This window comes from Solanum stenotomum, chromosome 2, assembly GCF_019186545.1.
Source record: "Solanum stenotomum isolate F172 chromosome 2, ASM1918654v1, whole genome shotgun sequence".
NCBI lineage: Eukaryota > Viridiplantae > Streptophyta > Magnoliopsida > Solanales > Solanaceae > Solanum > Solanum stenotomum.
In genome coordinates, this window is record NC_064283.1 from 57,128,692 (window position 1) to 57,148,130 (window position 19,439).

A 19,439-nucleotide genomic window follows, 5' to 3' on the forward strand; every position below is an offset into this window, starting at 1 on the left:
TTTTGAAGGATTTTCCTTTGATTTCTGAGCTTCATTAAATCTTCTGCATAGCCACTGTAGAGCTACCCTACTCAACTTCATTCTTCTCACATACCGCCCAACACTCTCCACCTATTCAAACCTAGAATCTGAGGCTAGTTTGGTATCAATTAAGTCATAAGACTTACCCCCTAATTTGAAAGGATTATGTTATCCAGCTCTCTCCTAAAAATTGATGAAAAGAAAAGAAAGTGCTTTAAACGAAGACAGAGTGGGAGGTGAAATCTCTTGTGGCCTTGATCGAACCACGAAAAGGTTGAAATTCTGAGTTTTGTCAACTCATGGGTTGGCGCGTGACGTCTAAGTCTGAGAAGAAGAGGTGGCGCGTGTGAGACTTTCTGGGGATGGGTCTTTTTGGGGTTGAGTCGCAGATGTTTGGTAGAGGCTTTGGTGGAAGGAGACTGTCAGAAAAGGAAGAGGGAGGGAGGATTCCGGTGATCAGAGGGATCGCTGGTGGGGTTAAAGTTGGGAGATGATTTAAAAATTACATTGGGATTCGTGTCTGGGAGCCTTTTGGGTAGACTTTTGGGATTTCTTGACCTTCTTGAATATTAACGGACTCCATTGACCTAAAATTTAGTTTGTTCTACGAAAATGGCCTAGTGATTAATTCTCTTCATGGTAGCAATGACTAACATGGTTCATTTCATGGTCATGAATTCTGAATTCATGAATTTATTCATTTTCAATTGTATTCTTAAATATTGTTGAGCTATTCTGTTTGGGCTGAAATTTGATGTGTTCATCAAAATTTCACGTGATCAATATTTACCGTGTTCTCCATAACTACGTCATTTGTTTAATGATTTTATTATCGTAAAAAAACCTTAATTCATAAATTTGATTACTATTTGTCTGTGTTAGTGCATGCTAATTTTCCTAAATATTGTAGACAAACTCTATTTGACATGAAATTTGGTGTGTCCATCAGAAATGTCATGATTATAAATACTCATCACGTCATGACAATCAGCGTTCATAATCATGAAATTCGAATTAATTTATTTGATTACTTTTCATGTGTTATTGGTACATGTTAATTTTCCTGGATTTTATCGACGAACTCTGTTCAACCTAAAATTTGATTTGACCATCAAAAATGCCCTAGTGATCAATACTTATTATGTTCGCCATAACTAACACCGATCAGTTGGGCCAAATTAGACTACTTTTCATGTGTATCAATTAGTACATACTGATTTTTCTGATTTTTCTGAATTTTGTTGACAGACTCCGTTTGCACCGGGATTTACTGTCATAGTCCAAGTCAAATAGCAATAATTCGAAGAACATTTTTTTTTATACTATTTCGGAAACCCCTATGAACCAGGAGGGGAATCATAACTATCCTTCAATGTATATTAGCATTGGTGGTGGGATACACAATAATAAATAGTGAAGTCACTCCCAGTGCCACAAAATGATTGAGAACTACGACAGGGCGAAATGAATTTTGTTCTTGAAATTCAACCATTTTGTTTTTCGATATCAAATATCTAAATCGAATAGGATAGATGGATAGATATATGATATATCTTTCCATTCACATATATATATATATATATATATATATCAGTACTGACCAAAATGGATTTACATAAGTAGCATAGCAAAAAGCCCCAAAGTTTATAACAAGAGTAACAAGAAAGTCATACATAATGTAATTGGAAACACGCTTTTATTTCATATTACAAGTCTCATTAAGTACCTCAACATAATTTCTGCCAAACCAAAAGTGCACCACTAACTTGCTTAAGTCGTCGTCCTTCGTCAAGTCTCCAGAAAAGCTTCAACAGAAATGGAAGCTTAACCTAATCAAAGGTTAAGGGCTTGGGCATGATGACGAATGTGATCATCAATGAAGGTGGCAATGAAGAAGTAAGAGTGGTCATAACCGGGTTGCAGCCGCAGCAGTAGAGGAACATTAACCTTTTTACATGCCTCTTCAAACTTCTGTGGGAGCAGTTGATCTTTAAAGAATTTGTCGTCCTCCCCCTATACAATAATACAATCAAAAGCTCAAATAAATTGAGAAATACATTTGGTCATATCTTCATAGGTAATATAAGGACACATCACATAATGATTTACTCTGTTATATATCTGCAAGCAGAAAGAAGATAATATATTGAAAGATGTCGTCCTTTTATTTCTCCTTCAGCGATTCAACGTTCACTCTGTTTTTCTTGGTGCAAGCAGCAAAAGTTTAAGTTGGACAGTAGACATCTGCCTCATGACAAGTTCCCAACAACAACATATCCAGTGTGATCCCACAAGTGGTTAAGTATGTGTTGCACAATGGATAATTTATATCATGTCTGTTCTTTGTAGATCCATCTTGTATGTTCATGGGAATTTAGAGTTCAAGTGTTTCAAAAAGATACAATTATAACACGAATTAGAGGATTCTTTTTCAGTAGCAAGTAAAGCAAATAAAAAACTGACACGCCACATGCCAACGGGAGCAAAAGAAGTACTCATCTCTCTTAACATAAAACGGTCATTTATGTGTTGGTCAGGACATATCTCCTTAACAATAAATCCTAAGAGGCCTAGATCAGAGGACACTGTTAGAAGCCTCAAAGCACCTCTCAGCTATGAGCTATGGCATAACGTCCTCTATAACTGTTTAAATAAGCATCTACTGCTAATTTAAGACTATCAAACTCCATATAAGGACAAGTCTAATCTCTCAAATAGTCAACTGTGACGGGCATAGCTTTTTCTGTAATAACTATGATGAGCTACAAAGGACAACAGAAACAGCCGGCTCTCTTCGCGAAGATCAGATTAAAGACGGAAGCTACACAAACATGGAAGAACTTTTTTTTCTTAATAAATATAAATGTGACTCTAAAAAAAGAACTGATCAGGATGCTATTCTCGGGCAAAATTGTACTCATTAAAGCCTACAGCGAACTGCAGAAAGCTCATGATGCGGATCCAAAATTTCGAGTTTATGGGTTCTGGATTCTAGAAAAGGAACCTTATTGTTCTAGATAAACTATTTATAAATAATAAGAGGATTTCGTATCACATACACAGGGCTTTGTCCAAAGCAATTGAGTTCTGCCGAACCAGTAACTAGAACTCAAAATCCCCCCTTGCATATCTCTTGATAACTTCATATGTAGAAGAGAGACGGTTTAACAACATATAACCAAAAGGGAAAATTCAAGAAATTCCTTTGCCAAACAAGAGATTGATCTGTACCTGATCAATAAGAATGGTAGCAGAGACATCGTTATGTTTTGATACAAGGCAAGTAGCATCATATTCCTGCATAAAAGAGAAGTTAAAATATCACTAAGATGAAGAAACCTCCAGAATTTCTAGTTTTATGCAGCACAGTCACTTGAAGACCATACCTCCCAATCAGCTTTATTTTCACCCAAGTAGTTTGTAAAAGCCTTCAGTCCCCAGGGACAGTTAACGGGATTTGCAATAGGAGCAAAGGCTGATACTGACTGTCAAGAATATGCAAAATAATGCTTGTGAATATTCACATGAATTCAAATGGAAAATAAAGCTCTTAATAAGCTTTAAAAGAGATGACAATGCATCAATGTTCAATATTCCTAGCTTCGGACTCGGAGCAGGCTAAGTTTTACTCTATGTGTAGAGACAATGAGACATAAGTTTCATAGAGAAATACCTTATACTTATCCAGGTTTTTCAGGTAGATTGTCAGTGCTCCATGCCCACCCATAGAGTGACCAAAGATAGATGCCCGTGACGTATCAAGTTCTGGAAAGTTTTCATGAAGAAGTGTCGGCAGTTCTTTGACCACATAGTCATACATCTTCCAGTTCTTCCATTTCTCTTGTGTTGCATTTAGATAGAAACCAGCACCTACCACAAGAAAAATTTAAAAGGTGTCATTTGTAGTCGAATTCAGCTTATAGAAACTTAGACAAGTATCTCAGCTAAGAGTTATCATGAACTTAGGTGGCACTGTGAATAACCCATACCTTCTGAAAAAGATAAGTGTATGAGAAATTAAATAGTAGTACGGTTTACCATTGTTTTTCCTTATTGGAGCACTGCATAACAGTATTTTAAAAGGAACACGGTGCACTTTTCTCAGAGTTGTATGAAATTAGAATCCTTAATTCTCAGTATTATATGACCCAAGTTCTCTAAGAAGGAAAATTAAATATCAAAAAGAACTCTTATCTACATCAACCATTCTTTCGTGTGTATTAGTACATAGTGATTTCCTGAATTTTGTTGACAGACTGAGAGTCTGAGACTATGTTTGGCTTGAAATTTGGTGTGTCCACCAAAAATGGCCTGATGATGAATACTCATCATGTTTGCCATGACTAACGTCGTTCATTTAGGCATTTGAGGGTCATGTAACCCGAGTTCATGAATCTGATCACTTTTTTCATGTCTATTAGCACATGCTAATTGGTCTGAAATTTGGTTTGTCTATCGGATATAGAATGGTTATCAATACCCATCATGTTTTCCATGATTAACGTCGTTCATTCTAGGTGTTTCAGGGTCATGAAATCCGAATTCGTGAATGTGAATACTACGTGTGTTACTACATGCCAATTTTCTGAAGTTTGTCGACTGACTCAATTTGGCCTGAAATTTGGTGTCCTTCGAAAATGACCTGGTGATCAATACTCACCATGTTCGCCATGACAAATGCCGTTCATTTAGGCGATTATGAAACCCGAAATCATAAATTTTATAACTTTTCACAGGTAATAACTAATACATACTGATTTTCCCAAATATTGTTGACAAACTCCGTTTGGTGTGCCCTACAAAATGGCTGGATGATCAATATTCATCATGTTCGCCACGACTGACATCATTCATTCAGGCGTTTCAGGGTCATGAAACCCAAAATCATGAATTTTATTAGTTTTATGTTTATCAGTACATGTTGATTTTCCTTACGTTTGTTGACGAACTCCATTTGGCTTTAAATGTGGTGTGTCCATCGAAAATATCTTGGTGATCAATACTCACCATGTTCGCCATTACTATCATCGTTTATTTAGTCTTATCAGGTTCATGAAATGCGATTTCATGAATTTGATTCTTTTTCGTTTGTATTAGTACATGCTGATTTTCATGAATTTGTTGACAGACTTCATTTGGCCTGAAATATGGTGAATTTGATTCTTTTTCGTTTGTATTAGTACATGCTGATTTTCATGAATTTTGTTGACAGACTTCATTTGGCCTGAAATATGGTGCCCATCGAAAATTGCCTGATGATCAATATCACCATGTTTGCCATGACTAACACCATTCATTTAGGCATTTCAGGGTCATGATTAATAGTTGGTGGACATCATTTGATTTTTTGGGAAAAGTTGATTACATTTTAGCTTATAAAACGAAAGCTTTGACAGAGTACTGCCAGACAAAATTTTAACTGAGGGGGAAAAGGGTGGAGAAGGCTTCTTTGCTGATGAAGTATGAAGAACTTCTGAAAGATAAGGAAGTGGCCGGAAGGCAGAGATCCCGGGCCATCTGGCTGAAAGAAAGAGACAGAAATACAAACTTTTTCCATAAAACTACGTATTCCCACAAAAGATGTAACAACATTGATCACTTAGGGGTCGTTTGGCAGAGTGTATAAAAATAATGTTAAATAGAGTGTATTAGTAATGCTTGCATTAGCAATGCATGTATAGTTATGCTTGCATTAATTATACATAGATTATTTGTATGCATGGCTTGGTTTGATGCATTAAAAATAGAATGCATTGCATTAATAAAATTATTTACAAAGATACCCTTCACTATTATGGTAGAAGAGATATAAAAAAGGTATTGAGGGACAATTGGGTCTTTAATTGAGTTAATGCATGCATTAAAACCATTGCATTCCTAATACCTAGAAATCCATGGTATTAGCAATACACAATACACAATAGAGTGTATAACTAATGCTTGAAAAGAGTACCAAACAAGGTACTTGTAATACACAAGGCTAATACATGCATTATTTTTCTTAATACACTCTACCAAACGACCCCTTAGTGATAAAGGATGAATTAATTTCAGAGCCTCAGAGAATCAAGAATGAGATTTTGGACTTCTACAAAAATAAACTCTATATTGTGACTGAATAATGGAAACCAATAAGCAATTTTGGGAACTGTCCAGCAGTTTCTGAGGAAGAAAAGGATCTCTTTCAGATCAGATTGGAAGAACAAGAAGTTTTGGGGTGTCTAAAAATGTGTGCTATAGATAAGGCTCCAGGTCTTGATGGCTTTACAATGGGATTCTTTATCTCAGGAGGTGCTCAAGCAGGATATCATGGAGGTGTTCTATAACTTTCACTCTCATGATTTCTTTGAAAGAAGTCTCAATGCAACTTACATGGCCTTGATCCCTAGAAAAATGGTGCAAACGAATTGCGGGATTTCAAACTTATAAGTTTTATAGGCAGTATTTACAAGATCATTGCAAAGGTTCTAGCCAAGAGGCTGAAAAGGGTAATGGAAAATAGGTAGATGCCCAACATATGGCCATCATAAAAGGAAGGGAAATAATGAATGTCATTCTGATATAGCCAATGAAGCAGTGAACTCAAGACAGAACCAGAAGAAGCCTGGTATTCTTTGCAAGTAAGATATTGAAAAAGCATATGAATATGATCATGTGAATTGGACCTTCTTATTAAGCATGTTACAACAAGTGGGATTTGGAGTGAAATGGATCAAGTGGATGAAATTTTATATATCTACTTTAGATTCTCAGTAATAATTAATGGTTCCTAAGGAGGTTTCTTTCCTACTCAAAGAGAGCTCAAAGAGGTCTCAAAGAAGTCTCGGGCAGGGTGACCTTTTGTCTCCTTTTATTTTCATAATTCCCATGGAAGGTTTTAACATCATGGTTAAAAATGCTAAACTCAATGGGTGGATTAATAGCTTTGAGGTAGCAATATGTTGATGACACGTTGATCTTTTGTGATGCAGAGGTGGAGCAACTGAGAATTTTGAGAATTATTTTGGTGCTCTTTGAAGATGTTACTGGGCTGCATCATATAGTCCCAATTAATGAAGTTACAAATATGGAGGCCTTGGCAATGATTTTGGGGAGAGAAGTGGGGGCTCTGCCTACTTCATATCTTGGCATGTCATTGGGGGCCAAATCAAAATATCTAGGAATCTGGAACAATGTACCAGAGAAATGTGAGAGAAAACGCTCAAGAGGGAAGTTTCGATACTTGTCACTGGGAGGAAGGCTCACTCGGATAAATTCAGTAATAGATACTTTGTCAACCTATATGATGTCCCTTCTCCCCTTCCTGTGGGAGTTATTCTAAGGTTGGACATCATAAGAAAGAAGTTTCTATGGCAAGACCATCTGGTCAAGTGGAAGGAGGTAATTCTCAACAGAGCTCAAGGTGGATTGGGAATTAAAAACTTAAAGAATCACAGTAAAACACTCAAACTGAAGTGGTTTTGGAGATACTCTCAAGACCATCAAGCTTATGGAGAAAGGCGATTAAAGCTAAACATGAAGCAGAAGACTGGACGACTAAACCAGTTAATTCAGCTTATGTTGTTAGGTTTTGGAGATCTACCAGGGTATTAGGGCCTGTTATGATGAATCAATCAAGTCTCCATGAGAGTACAAAATGGTAGCAGGACATCATTCTGGAGTGATAATGGGAAGCTGATATGACCAGGAAATCTGTCCCTGCTGAGATGAGCCTTTATTGTTAGTTTCTAGTAGTATTTCTTTTCTTTCTTTTGTCTTGACTTCGCATAAGGAACGGAAGAAACAGAATTTGGAAGCATATAAATCATATCAGTGGAGCTCTAATAGATGGCAGCGACATATAACCATCTCCACCACTGATTCATCAAGGGAAAACATATAGAGTAGACATGTAGAAACATAAAGGGAAGCCCTTAAACTCCCACATGGTCCATGTGGTCGTTCACATGTCAAATTCTGCATAAGTACATAGTTGATACTTCCCTGATCAATCATCAAGTTCAACATTACATAGTTCGAAGAGCATACAGTATTTGACGTACCTACTCCAAAATCCCAGCTGTCTGACTCTCCTTCCACATTTAGACCTCCTGTAATAAGACAAGACAATATTCAGTTAGATTCATAGCTGTGTTAGCAAAAGGAACTAAACACAAGAATAGTTTGATTAAAGAAAATTATCATCCAATAGTATGCTAATTTCAGTTACACACGCGCACACACACACACATATATATATGAGAGATTGCAGCCTCATCAACTAAATCCAGATTTTCCTGGTCAGCTAATAAGATCAATGTGATTGGCAGTAAAAGTCCAGCACATATGACTACATGGAGTATACTCAATAATACCACCCCTTGGGACCAACCATATCTAATGAATGACATTACAAAATACAGCCACACAGCATTTACAGAAAAAAAAAAAACAAAGAGACACTTACTTGGAGATGTATCTGGGACAATCAGTGCCACGCCCTCACTAGAAGCAGCACGTTGAGCACCAGATTTAGCTATAAAGTTTTCATCCGTGCACGTTAAGCCGGAGAGCCAGTAAAGCACCTAATAATTGGTGCATCCATGGCAGCATTAGTAATTCACATAGCTAACCAATATTGTTACTCATGTACTATTATAAAACAAGTCCATCAAAATTTACCCAACACTCTATAAAAAATATCACAAATACTCTCCTACCACTTAACAAATACAACAAAAACGGCATACCCAGTGTAATCCCAACAAATGGGGTCTGGGGAGGGAAGTGTGTACGCAAACCTTACCCCTACCTCGTAGAGATAGAGAGGTTGTTTCCCATAGACCCTCTGCTTAAAGAAAACATTTCAAATTCATCCAAGTGAATAACTTTTGATCACATAAAATTATGAACAATCAATTAACTATGCGTCAATCCAAGCTAAACGGGGATTGGTTAAACAAATTCATCTATATCAACTGCACCTGTTCTGATCAATTGCATTCCAATATAGGGCTTAAGAACAAACTCAAAAAGATTAACTTGATAAGGTAACAACAGATCATCCACATATGTTCACTAAACCAACAAATTAACAAAGAAATCAAAAACTCAAACCCAAAAAGAAAAGAAAAAAAATAGTACTTGAAACCCATAAAACATAAAGGATAACAAAATTAATGGGTTCTATAAGAACAATTCTGAAATGGGCTCTAGAATACCCATAAAACCTAGAGCATAATAAATTTGAGACATTTAAGGACAATTCTGAAATGGGTTCTTGAAATAATGAACAAAACCCATAAAACCTACATGATAATCAAATTAATGGATAATTTAAGTAAAACCCTGAAATGGGTTCTTGAAAAAGATGGAACTTACAGGGAATTTGTGAGAAGGGGAAGAAGAAGGAGGAAAAAAGATATGGAAATTCATTGAACATCCAAGAGCTGGGCTATAGTGTTTGTATCTCTTGTTATAACCTCCAAACATCTTGGAAATGCTGATTTCTGTTGGCTTGATTTCCATTTTTTGTTACAGCAACAAGGATGAAGCTCAATCAGTGAAAGTTTCTGTTGAAGATTAGAAAAACAGTACTGCAAGTGTCACTCTTTTTTTATCATAGAACAAACACTAGATTAATAATTGAGACACATGTCTCTGTTTGGTTTTTTCCTCCTTTTTTTTGGGGGGGGGGGCTGGGGTGGTGTTTTTACTTTTTTGGGCTCCGTATCGATCGGTTCGATTCAATTTTGAAGTTTATTGGTTTGAATTGATTATCAGTTTGTAGAGATGTCACGTCGTTTTAGAATTATTAAGATATTGACTTATCGATTATTGATTTATCGGTTATTGATCGTTATCGGTTTGACCGTTAAGATTTTGACATTAAAAAAATTATTGAAAATCACTTAGAAACAAGGTGACAAATCAAATGAACCAAATTGCATTTTTCTCAAAAGCAAACTCTTTCACATAATAGAATAATCGAGAGTTTGAGACAGCCTGAAATAAACATAGGAAACTAAATCTAAGTCAAGAACTTTATATATAAAATGGTATATATATAATTATTTAATTTACTATCGATTAACTCGTTAAGAAAAAACCTTAAACCGTTAAAAACTGATAACCCAATAACAAAAACAATCAAAATCGCTAAATCAATAAACCATTACTGAAAAATTAGAAGGAAAATTTAAAAGAGGAGGAGGAGATAACTAAAAACCAAAAAAAAAATAGTGGTGCATGATTAGAAATTCGATAGATAATAAATTTTGTAAAAGATACGTCGATAATTAGTCAATTCTTCTTTCTAATGAAAGAAAGGCGTAAGTCAGAAAATAGAAATAATAAAACTTGAGTCATACTTAGACGAAAATTTTAAAAATAAGGAGTGTACGAGATTTATAAAACTTTAAGATTTTCTTCATCAAAGAAAAGACAATATTTTGCTTCCATGATCGAAAGATCATATTACACAATAGTGTTATGGTTCTTTTGAGACCTATTATAAAAAAAAATTCTTTATTTAAATACTATATTTATTTCATATTTAAATGATATATTTTTATCATATTCGAATCATTTTCCACTTATTTATTAGAGTTTTGTTTACAGCAATATATAAATTCGTAACATATATCTAACTCATACTTTGCTAATTACATTCTCTTTTATCATTGAATCTAGAATTGATTCGTTTATACAAAGAAGGAGAAAAAAAACATATTACTTATTTATCAAACTGCACAACTAATTTTTTTTTTAAAAATAATAATAAGTGACTAGTAATACAATTTATATAATAAACTTGCACGTGTAGCTGTTGTTTGGCGGTGGAGCTGTAAGCATGTGTTATTGTATAGCCGGGACACGTGTGGAGAATTACACAAGACACACAATATCAGTATTTTTTCCAGAAAGACAAATTTAACCCTCTACGGAAGACTCGTGCCAGCACGGGGCCAATATATGTTAATATTTTTTGTCTCAATTTATGTGATATCATGAAACTTGAGAAGCTATCAAAAAATTTATATGATTTTTAAAATACTATAAGTTGTTAATTATGGTAATTTATAATACTTTGTTTGTTTTAATTTATGTGGCATAAATAAGATTTCAAAAATTAGCTATTTTTTATGTCTTTTAAATATATTAAATTGTTAATTATTATAATTTATAGCACCTTTTTAATTTTCAAATAATATATGTTACTTCTCATGTCCCAAATTATGTGACATTGATAGATTTTTTGGAGTCAAGTGATTTTCTTATATGTATTTTAATTTTTTCTAGATTATTAATTATTGCGATTTATTGTACTTTTTACGTCAATTTCAAATAATATATGTTTATCATCTAACCCATTTTATCTAGTACCAATAGAATGTCAAGAGTCAGTTGGATTTTTTAATATAGCTTTAAAATATTTACGGTAATTTTAAATAATATATGTTTATCATCTAACCCGTTTTATGTGGTATCAATAGAATGTCAAGAGTCAATCAATTTTTTTATATAATTTTTAAATATTTAAATTATTAATTATTATAATTTATAATATTATTTATATAATTTTTAAATCTATAACCTACAAAATGGAATAAGAGAAATAAATGTAATATAATGAAAAGACTAAATAGAAATATTACTATTACTATTAAAGGAAAAACGGAATGAGGAGCCGACATAGTATTGGGAGCCCATGAGTTGGGCCCACACAGTTCAACAAAAGAATTAACTTTTTGATTGGACATATGAGTCATTAGGTAAATGTTGATTGATTTTTTGGTCTAATAAAGAAAAAGTACACCCTTAAACCAAGAGATTACAAAGAGTTGAAGAAGGAAAGTAGAAAGTTTCGAAAATACCCTTTATCATACAAGCAGGTAGGGGTGTTCACGGTTTGGATAAAAACCGATCCAAATCGAAAAATCAAATCAAACCGATAAAATAAAACCGATTTTATTTGGGTTTGGTTTGGTTTTAGATTTTTGAAAACCGGTAGTATTTGGTTTGGTTATGAGTTTATTTCGAAAAACTGAAAAAATAACCGAACCAAACCGATGAATTATATACATACTTAATTTATTATTTTTATAAACAATTTTAAAGATCTTATATATGTTTTTATTAAAATTTATTTATTCTTTATTTATTGAAAGCAAGAATGCCCAAGACGAAAATATTTATCTTATTGATTTCATGTAATATGAGTGTCTATGACAATTCTTTGTGGGACTGAAAATGTTATTGTCTCTTCCTTCTAAGCCAATATAGTGAATTTTAAAGTTTTATTGAAATAGAAAGTTCGGTAATTTAAGTCATTCTAACTATTTTTTGTTTTGAATGGATTGTTGTCACTTTTTTCTCATTTTGAATGAATTGTTTCTTTTATTTATGTGTATGGTTAATAACCGAACCAAACCGAAACCGATAACCACCAAACCGGTAAATGTATACTCCCTCTATCCCAATTTATATGACTTACGTTCTTTTTAGTCAATCCCAAAAAGAACGAAACATTTCTATATTAAGTAACAATTTAACTATAAAATGTCCATTTTACCCTTAATGAAATGATTTACAGCCACACAAATTTCTATCATTCATTTTAGATCACAAATTTTAAAAGTCTTCCTTCCTTTCTTAAACTTCCCGCCGAGTCAAAGTACCTCATATAAAATGAGATGGAGGGAGTATTATATTTGATTTGGTTTGATTTTGATAATTTTAAAATCGATTAAGTTGGTTTGATTTTGATTTTGACCATAATTGACCCAAATCAACCCGTGAACACCCCTACAAGCAGGCATGTTAACGAAGACATGCCTGCTTGTAGACTCTATATATATATAGTAAAGTTCATCGGAGTCTAGCAACTAATATTTATCTTGATCTTCTTTCGCGTGTATGAGTATTGTTGCTGAAATTATGTGTGCCCATTGAAAACTTCTTAGTGATCAATTTTCTTAATGACTAACATTATTTATTTTGGCATTTCATAATCATGAAGTCCGAATTCATGAATTTGGTTTCTTATGTGTATTACTCTATGCTAGTTTTCTTGAATTTGTTTACAAATTTCAATCGGCTTGAAATTTAGTGTATCCATATTCATAATTGACATGTTGATCAATGTTCACCATGTTCTCAATGACGAACACCATTTATTTGGCATTTTGAAATCATAAAACTCAAATTCATGAATTTAACATTTGAAATATTTTCTCATTTTTTTGCAAAAGTTGTTTAATATATATTAGAGAAAATGGTCAAAAGCCCTCCTACTTTATATCCGAATTTTCAACTACACATTTTAACTTTACGAGATACCTATCACCCACCTGAACTATTTATAACTGTAATAATTACCTCTCTAAAGGCTTAGTTGGCAATGTGAGTGAGAGAGTGAACATTAAAAACTATTACTAAAACTTTATTTTTAATATCTTTTTTCAACAAATATATGTATTTTTAATTATTTATCTTTCTTATTTATTTTTTCTTCTCCATAGCAATATAAAACAAATCTCTCCATCATTCACCACCTCTAAACAGGTGCTGCCACCACCATTTTTACCAAATTCTTTATTATTGATTCAAAATAAATTTTCAAACTCATGTAATACTCTTGCAAAATCAATCAACCCAAATAAATTGTAGATATATTAACATATATTTATATCATCCCAAAAAAATTTGGATCAAATTTGAGAAAAAATAATAAAGATGGAGGTGGAGGTGGTAACAATGATTTCTCATACGACAATGGTGAAAAGGATGGAGGCCCGACGAATTCACCTTGTGAGGAAGATAAAAAAAAATAAAAGAAAACCCACAATGTATCCCCTAATATTTTCCCCAAATCAAGCTTTCACAAAAAAAAAAAATAGGGCAGCAAAAAGATTGAAGAAGAAAGGATGAAGAAAAAGGAGAGAAAGCTTTTAAAAAAAATTTAATTGGTGAAACACACGTGTCAAGCGTTTGTGCCTCACCACAAGGCAGATGACTGGTTATCACGTTTTAAGGGGGTATTTAATCTATTTTAAAATAGTTTAGGGGATAATAGAATCTCTGTGAAATATAAGTGTGTAGTTGAAAATCTGAATATAAATTGATGGGTATTTAACCATTTTCTCATATATATTATCTATAATTATGATAAAAGAAAAAAAATAATGATGATTAAAAGTTATAAGAAAAAAAGTTATAAGAAAAAAAGTTAAAATTTAGCATATACAAATTCGAAACAAGTCATTATTTAGCCCAATTTTAAACCAATCCCTCTCATTTCAATGAACTTTTGGGCGAGTTACATACATTTTAATCTATTCAAATTTAAATGTATAATTCATCCAACTTCGATCTAAACCGTCCATTTATACCCCTACCTCAATCATTAATTATTTTCTTATTCTATTTTAATTATTTTAATGGTGTGTGTCAGTGTGTCCCAAGATCAGATTGGGTGCCAATCCCAAAGAGGCTAAGATTATAAATTGTGCATAGAAAAGTGTTCTTTTTATATATATATATATATATATATATATATATAAGGATAATGCTAAATAATCAGAAAATTTGATCAGAATTTAAAAAAATTTATAATATTTTTTTTAAAAAAATAATTTTTTTTATTTTTTAATTAAAAAGTATTAAAGTTAAAAGGATAAAAATATTCAGAAAGGTAAAATAACATAAGTAAAATACCATTCTAGCCAAAAAGATTTTTCCTATATATATTTTTATTTTTATTTTTTTTTAATTTACCTTAATCTTGATTTTAGTTTTTTTTTTCAAAGTAATTCATGTTAAATGCATACTTTTTTTTATTCATCATTAAATATTCACTAATTCAACTAACTAATTAAAATACACATAATATAGAAGCCTATTCAAATTTTGAAGGCAATGAAAAACTATTCTATCAAATCATCCAAATACCGTTTACATTTTTTAAAAACTCGATACAAATACAATAACTTTTACAAAGAATCCGAACATTGTAGCACCAAACTACATGTTCATTATTAATGGCCGTCTAGGAGGTTGGCAATAGTACTACAAAACTTTAATTGCCTTGGCACCCTCCCCTATATTACCCCCATTCAACAACTCTATCCATATCAATCAATTTTAACACCCCCCTACCCCCACCCACCCCACTTTCTACCTATATATACACACATGCATTATATGTATTTATATATTGTCAAATAAAAAAGTGATCTTTAACCTTCATTGTCTCATGGAACTATTTTCATGAATTGGGTCATCATTTTTTTGTTTCAAGATTGTACATTTTACATACAATTCTTGTTTTTTTAAACTTAAATGTGTGTAAAAGCAACAGTTTCAGCTTAAAAATTGAATTTTTATACTGTTTGACACGTAAAGGTTTGTTCTTTTTTCAACTCTTTTCTTTATTATTGTCAAAAATTGTCTGTTGGGTAGATAAACCAAACTTAGGCGGACACTACAAAGCTGTCAGCAAAATCAAGATTTACAAATTTAGTAGGCTTAATAGTGCTTTGCCAGCTTCTTTTATTGCTCTGGAAGTGGGGATAATGAAGAAAAATTGTATAAAGAATTGGTGGATTTGAGTTGAAAAAGTGAGGAAAGAGAAAAGTTAGTAGTTTTGATTTAGGTAAAAGTTTCTACTTGTAAAAGGGTTCTCCTCTATTTCTGGTTTATCATAGCTTGGAAGGAAGTGGAAAATTGAGGAAGTTTTCAAGAATTTAGTTAATGTGGGAGATGAGCTAAGTCAAGAAAACTTATTTAATGTTTGAAATGTGCTTTGCTTAATATATTACTATCCAATAAGGGGTTTTGCTCTTATGCTTAAAGGGGTTGTTTTTCTTCAAGTTCTTGAAATAGTTTTGTTAAGAAGTATAGCTTGTTCATTGTTTAGGACAAATTCTGCAGAGTTTATGATCATTGGGGGTTGAAAGATTCTTCTTTTATATTAATACTTTTTGAGGTGTTCAGTTTGTTTTTTGTGGGGTTCTTAACTGGGGTTGTTTCTCTTCAAATTCTTGAAATAGTTTTGCTAAAAAGTGTAGCTTGTTCATTGGTTGAGACAAATTCTGCAGAGTTTGTGATATTGGGGTTTAAAGATTCTCCTTTTATCTACTTTTTGAGGTGTTTAGATTGTCAAGATTTGTGGGGTTTACTTGAAAGAAAATGGTTGGTAGTATTGAAGTGAAAAGTGGTAATAGTGTGTACTCAAATGGGAGTGTACACAACCACAATGGTCCAGAGGAGAAACTTGATGAGCTTAGGCATATTCTTGGTAAATCTGATGGTGATTTGTTGAGGATAGTTTGTGTTGGAGCTGGTGCTTGGGGCAGTGTTTTTGCAGCTTTGTTGCAAGATAGTTATGGTCAATTTCGCGATAAGGTTCAAATTAGGATATGGAGAAGGTCAGGGAGGGCTGTTGATAGAGCCACAGCAGAACATTTATTTGAAGTGATCAATTCAAGGGAGGATGTGTTGAGGAGGTTGATAAGGAGATGTGCATATCTCAAATACGTCGAGGCTAGATTAGGCGATCGGACATTGTATGCTGATGAAATCTTGAAAGATGGTTTCTGCTTAAACATGATTGATACACCATTTTGTCCATTGAAAGTTGTGACCAACTTGCAAGAAGCTGTGTGGGATGCTGATCTTGTGATTAACGGATTGCCCTCGACTGAAACACGCGAAGTCTTTAAGGAGATCAGCAAGTATTGGAAGGAAAGATTAACTGTACCGATCATCATTTCATTGGCAAAGGGTATAGAGGCTGAACTAGATCCAGTTCCTCATATTATTACTCCTACACAGATGATTAATCGGGCAAGTAAGAGTTTATCTTTATCTTGCTTTAGATCTTGTTTCCAGCTGATCTTTACTCGACTTACAGTTCCTAATCAGTATGGCCTTTGAACGCGTGTTTTTCATATAGTGGTTCCTAAATATGTTGAAATGAAACAGAACTAACTCAGTATGAGCATGTGATTGTTAGTTGTAAAAGACCAACTAAAATGTATCAAAGCTCAAATGTATTGAAGCTTTGTTTCATCCATCAATATGTTAGTTGTAAAAGAAAGAATAATGTTTTGCCTTTCAGTTTCTTAACAATATGATCTGTTCATTGCAGCTGGAGTACCAGTTGAGAATATCCTTTATCTTGGTGGACCAAATATTGCATCGGAGATTTACAACAAAGAATATGCTAATGCTAGGATTTGTGGATCAGAAAAATGGAGAAAACCACTTGCAAAGTTCCTAAGGCAACCTCATTTTATTGTATGGGACAACAGCGACCTTGTAACTCACGAAGTCATGGGAGGTTTGAAGAACGTCTACGCCATTGGAGCTGGTAAATCTTGGTCTTTCTCAATGTTTGTTTGTCTGAGGAATTTATTTTTCAGGTTAAAACCGTTCCCGGTAATAAGCAACCATTTTTGTCTTTTTGACTCGTCAGTTTACTATTATGTTCCGAATACTCAAAAATTGCAAAAATGAGCAAGCCTAAGAGCTCTTCAGAAGCTAGTTTAGTCGGCCATTCCATGTTCAAGTTTCATGGTGGCTATTTATAACAAATTATCATCTTCATCTTTAGTTATTCTCAATGAAAAAGCATCATTGGTGTTTATAGCATCTTGTGCCCCTGATTTATGGTACATATTTCCTCCATAAAGACTCGAGAATACACTAGAGACATTTAGCAATTCTCCATGTAACATATAACAAGTTTCAACAATTTATGGTGTTATATGCATCATTAATAGGAGAATTGTCTTACCTTTATTGATATTATTGGTGAGGTAAAGAGAGAATCATTTTTCCTGTTGTACCGTTAAATGTAAATGAGGATTTCGTAAGAGGGATCAGTAACTTGATATTGAAACTGGAATTCTCATCAGAGCCATATGCGCGGCATCTGAAGTCCTGAGCTAACGTTTATGTAACACCAAATTTTTTTTTGTGAGAATCTTCTCATTGTTTTTGTGCTTGCCTTCTCATTGATTCCAGGGATGGTAGCTGCACTAACAAATGAGAGTGCTACCAGCAAATCAGTATATTTTGCACATTGTACATCAGAGATGATATTCATCACGTATTTACTGACTGAAGAACCAGAAAGGCTTGCAGGGCCTCTTCTAGCTGATACATATGTTACATTGTTGAAAGGTCGTAACTCCTGGTATGGTCAAATGATAGCTAAGGGAGAACTGAGTCTCGATATGGGTGATAGCATTAGTGGCAAAGGAACAATCCAGGTACTCATTTTCTATTACCTATTCTCTTATTATGTCTCTCTGAAGAGTAGTACTCCCTCCATTTCAATTTGTTTGTCCTACTTCCCTTTTTAGTTCGTTTAAGAAAGAATGCTTCTTTGTTTTTTTGTCCTACGGTCTAAAACCCATTAGAAGCATACTTTGTACAGTGGAAATGGATACTCGATGTTTGGATTTGACAGTGTTGTTGATCCTGAATTTTTCCTAGCAATTTCCTCTTTCATTTTATACTAATGCATCAAGTTATTGAGCTTGATCCTTACTGTAACAACTTCTAAGATTCCGGCATCCTAAGCGGTCACGTTCTTTTTCACTTTTCCATAGGGAGTTTCTGCTGTCGAAGCATTCTATGAACTTCTAAGTCAGTCAAGTTTGAATGTGTTACATCCCGGAGATAATAAGCCGGTTGCCCCAGTTGAGCTGTGCCCCATCTTGAAGACTTTATACAGGATACTCATAAAAAGGTAAGTCCTTGTACAACACAACATATAGTTGCTGCTTGTGATTTGTTGCTAATGCGTAATCCCGTGTTATAAACTCAACAAATCAGCTGTTATAATTATAATTTAACTTATATACACTGATATCATAAGAGTTTTTACACCATCAGTGTAATTTAACATGTTACAGCAGGTTGTCTACCTTACTTTCCAAGTTACTAATTCCATTTGTTATATGAGCAAAAAATTTTACGCAGTCAGTGTATATAAGTTAAACTCTTACAATTTCATGCATAAACAATGAACCGCTACCATCCTAGCAAACTTGTATACGAAAACAACGATTAAGTTTTCATTTTCAAGGGCTAATTTATCCTTTTTTTTTTTTTAATTTCCAGAGAACAAGGGCCAATGGCTATTCTTCAGGCACTGAGGGATGAAAACTTGAACGATCCGCGCGATCGGATTGAGATTGCACAAAGCCATGCTTTTTACAGGCCTTCACTTCTTGGACAACCTTGATCAACAATTTATGCACAACATTTTTAGTATTTAAAACAATGAATAAGTGTATAGAGTGATTCAAATTGGATGGATTGTTTTATGTGGTGAAGAAAACATACATTTCATACTCAAATTTGTATTGATGAACATGCTTAACATATGGTCCTATTTTCTTGATATTCATTTGAACTTGAAGCCT

The 19,439-nt window shown here is 33.5% G+C and overlaps 2 protein-coding genes across 2 annotated transcripts; one reads left to right on the forward strand and one right to left on the reverse strand.

Annotated features, from left to right (window-relative positions):
• Nucleotides 1-1,536: 1,536 nt before the first annotated feature.
• Nucleotides 1,537-9,637, reverse strand: LOC125856717 (S-formylglutathione hydrolase). The gene is made up of 7 exons (XM_049536340.1): nt 9,382-9,637; nt 8,468-8,585; nt 8,064-8,111; nt 3,695-3,891; nt 3,408-3,506; nt 3,253-3,318; nt 1,537-2,034 (listed from the first exon to the last, which is right to left on the reverse strand). Exons 1-7 carry the CDS (start codon nt 9,526-9,528, stop codon nt 1,855-1,857), a joined length of 855 nt encoding a protein of 284 aa, XP_049392297.1. The 5' UTR covers nt 9,529-9,637; the 3' UTR covers nt 1,537-1,854.
• Nucleotides 9,638-16,181: 6,544 nt separating this feature from the next.
• LOC125856703 (probable glycerol-3-phosphate dehydrogenase [NAD(+)] 1, cytosolic) lies at nt 16,182-19,439 on the forward strand. The gene is made up of 5 exons (XM_049536323.1): nt 16,182-16,852; nt 17,153-17,374; nt 18,031-18,278; nt 18,621-18,760; nt 19,135-19,439. Exons 1-5 carry the CDS (start codon nt 16,192-16,194, stop codon nt 19,256-19,258), a joined length of 1,395 nt encoding a protein of 464 aa, XP_049392280.1. The 5' UTR covers nt 16,182-16,191; the 3' UTR covers nt 19,259-19,439.

What these genes read in the sequence shown, in the direction of transcription:
- LOC125856703 (XM_049536323.1), top strand. Translation starts at nt 16,192, where the DNA reads ATGGTTGGTAGTATTGAAGTGAAAAGTGGTAATAGTGTGTACTCAAAT. An exon ending in ACAGATGATTAATCGGGCAA is followed by an intron (nt 16,853 to 17,152) that starts GTAAGAGTTTAT and finishes TGTTCATTGCAG; the next exon opens with CTGGAGTACCAGTTGAGAAT. An exon ending in TACAGGATACTCATAAAAAG is followed by an intron (nt 18,761 to 19,134) that starts GTAAGTCCTTGT and finishes TTTAATTTCCAG; the next exon opens with AGAACAAGGGCCAATGGCTA.
- LOC125856717 (XM_049536340.1), bottom strand. Translation starts at nt 9,528, where the DNA reads ATGGAAATCAAGCCAACAGAAATCAGCATTTCCAAGATGTTTGGAGGT. An exon ending in CAGCTGGGATTTTGGAGTAG is followed by an intron (nt 3,892 to 8,063) that starts GTACGTCAAATA and finishes TTCTTGTGGTAG; the next exon opens with GTGCTGGTTTCTATCTAAAT. An exon ending in AAAACCTGGATAAGTATAAG is followed by an intron (nt 3,507 to 3,694) that starts GTATTTCTCTAT and finishes TATTCTTGACAG; the next exon opens with TCAGTATCAGCCTTTGCTCC.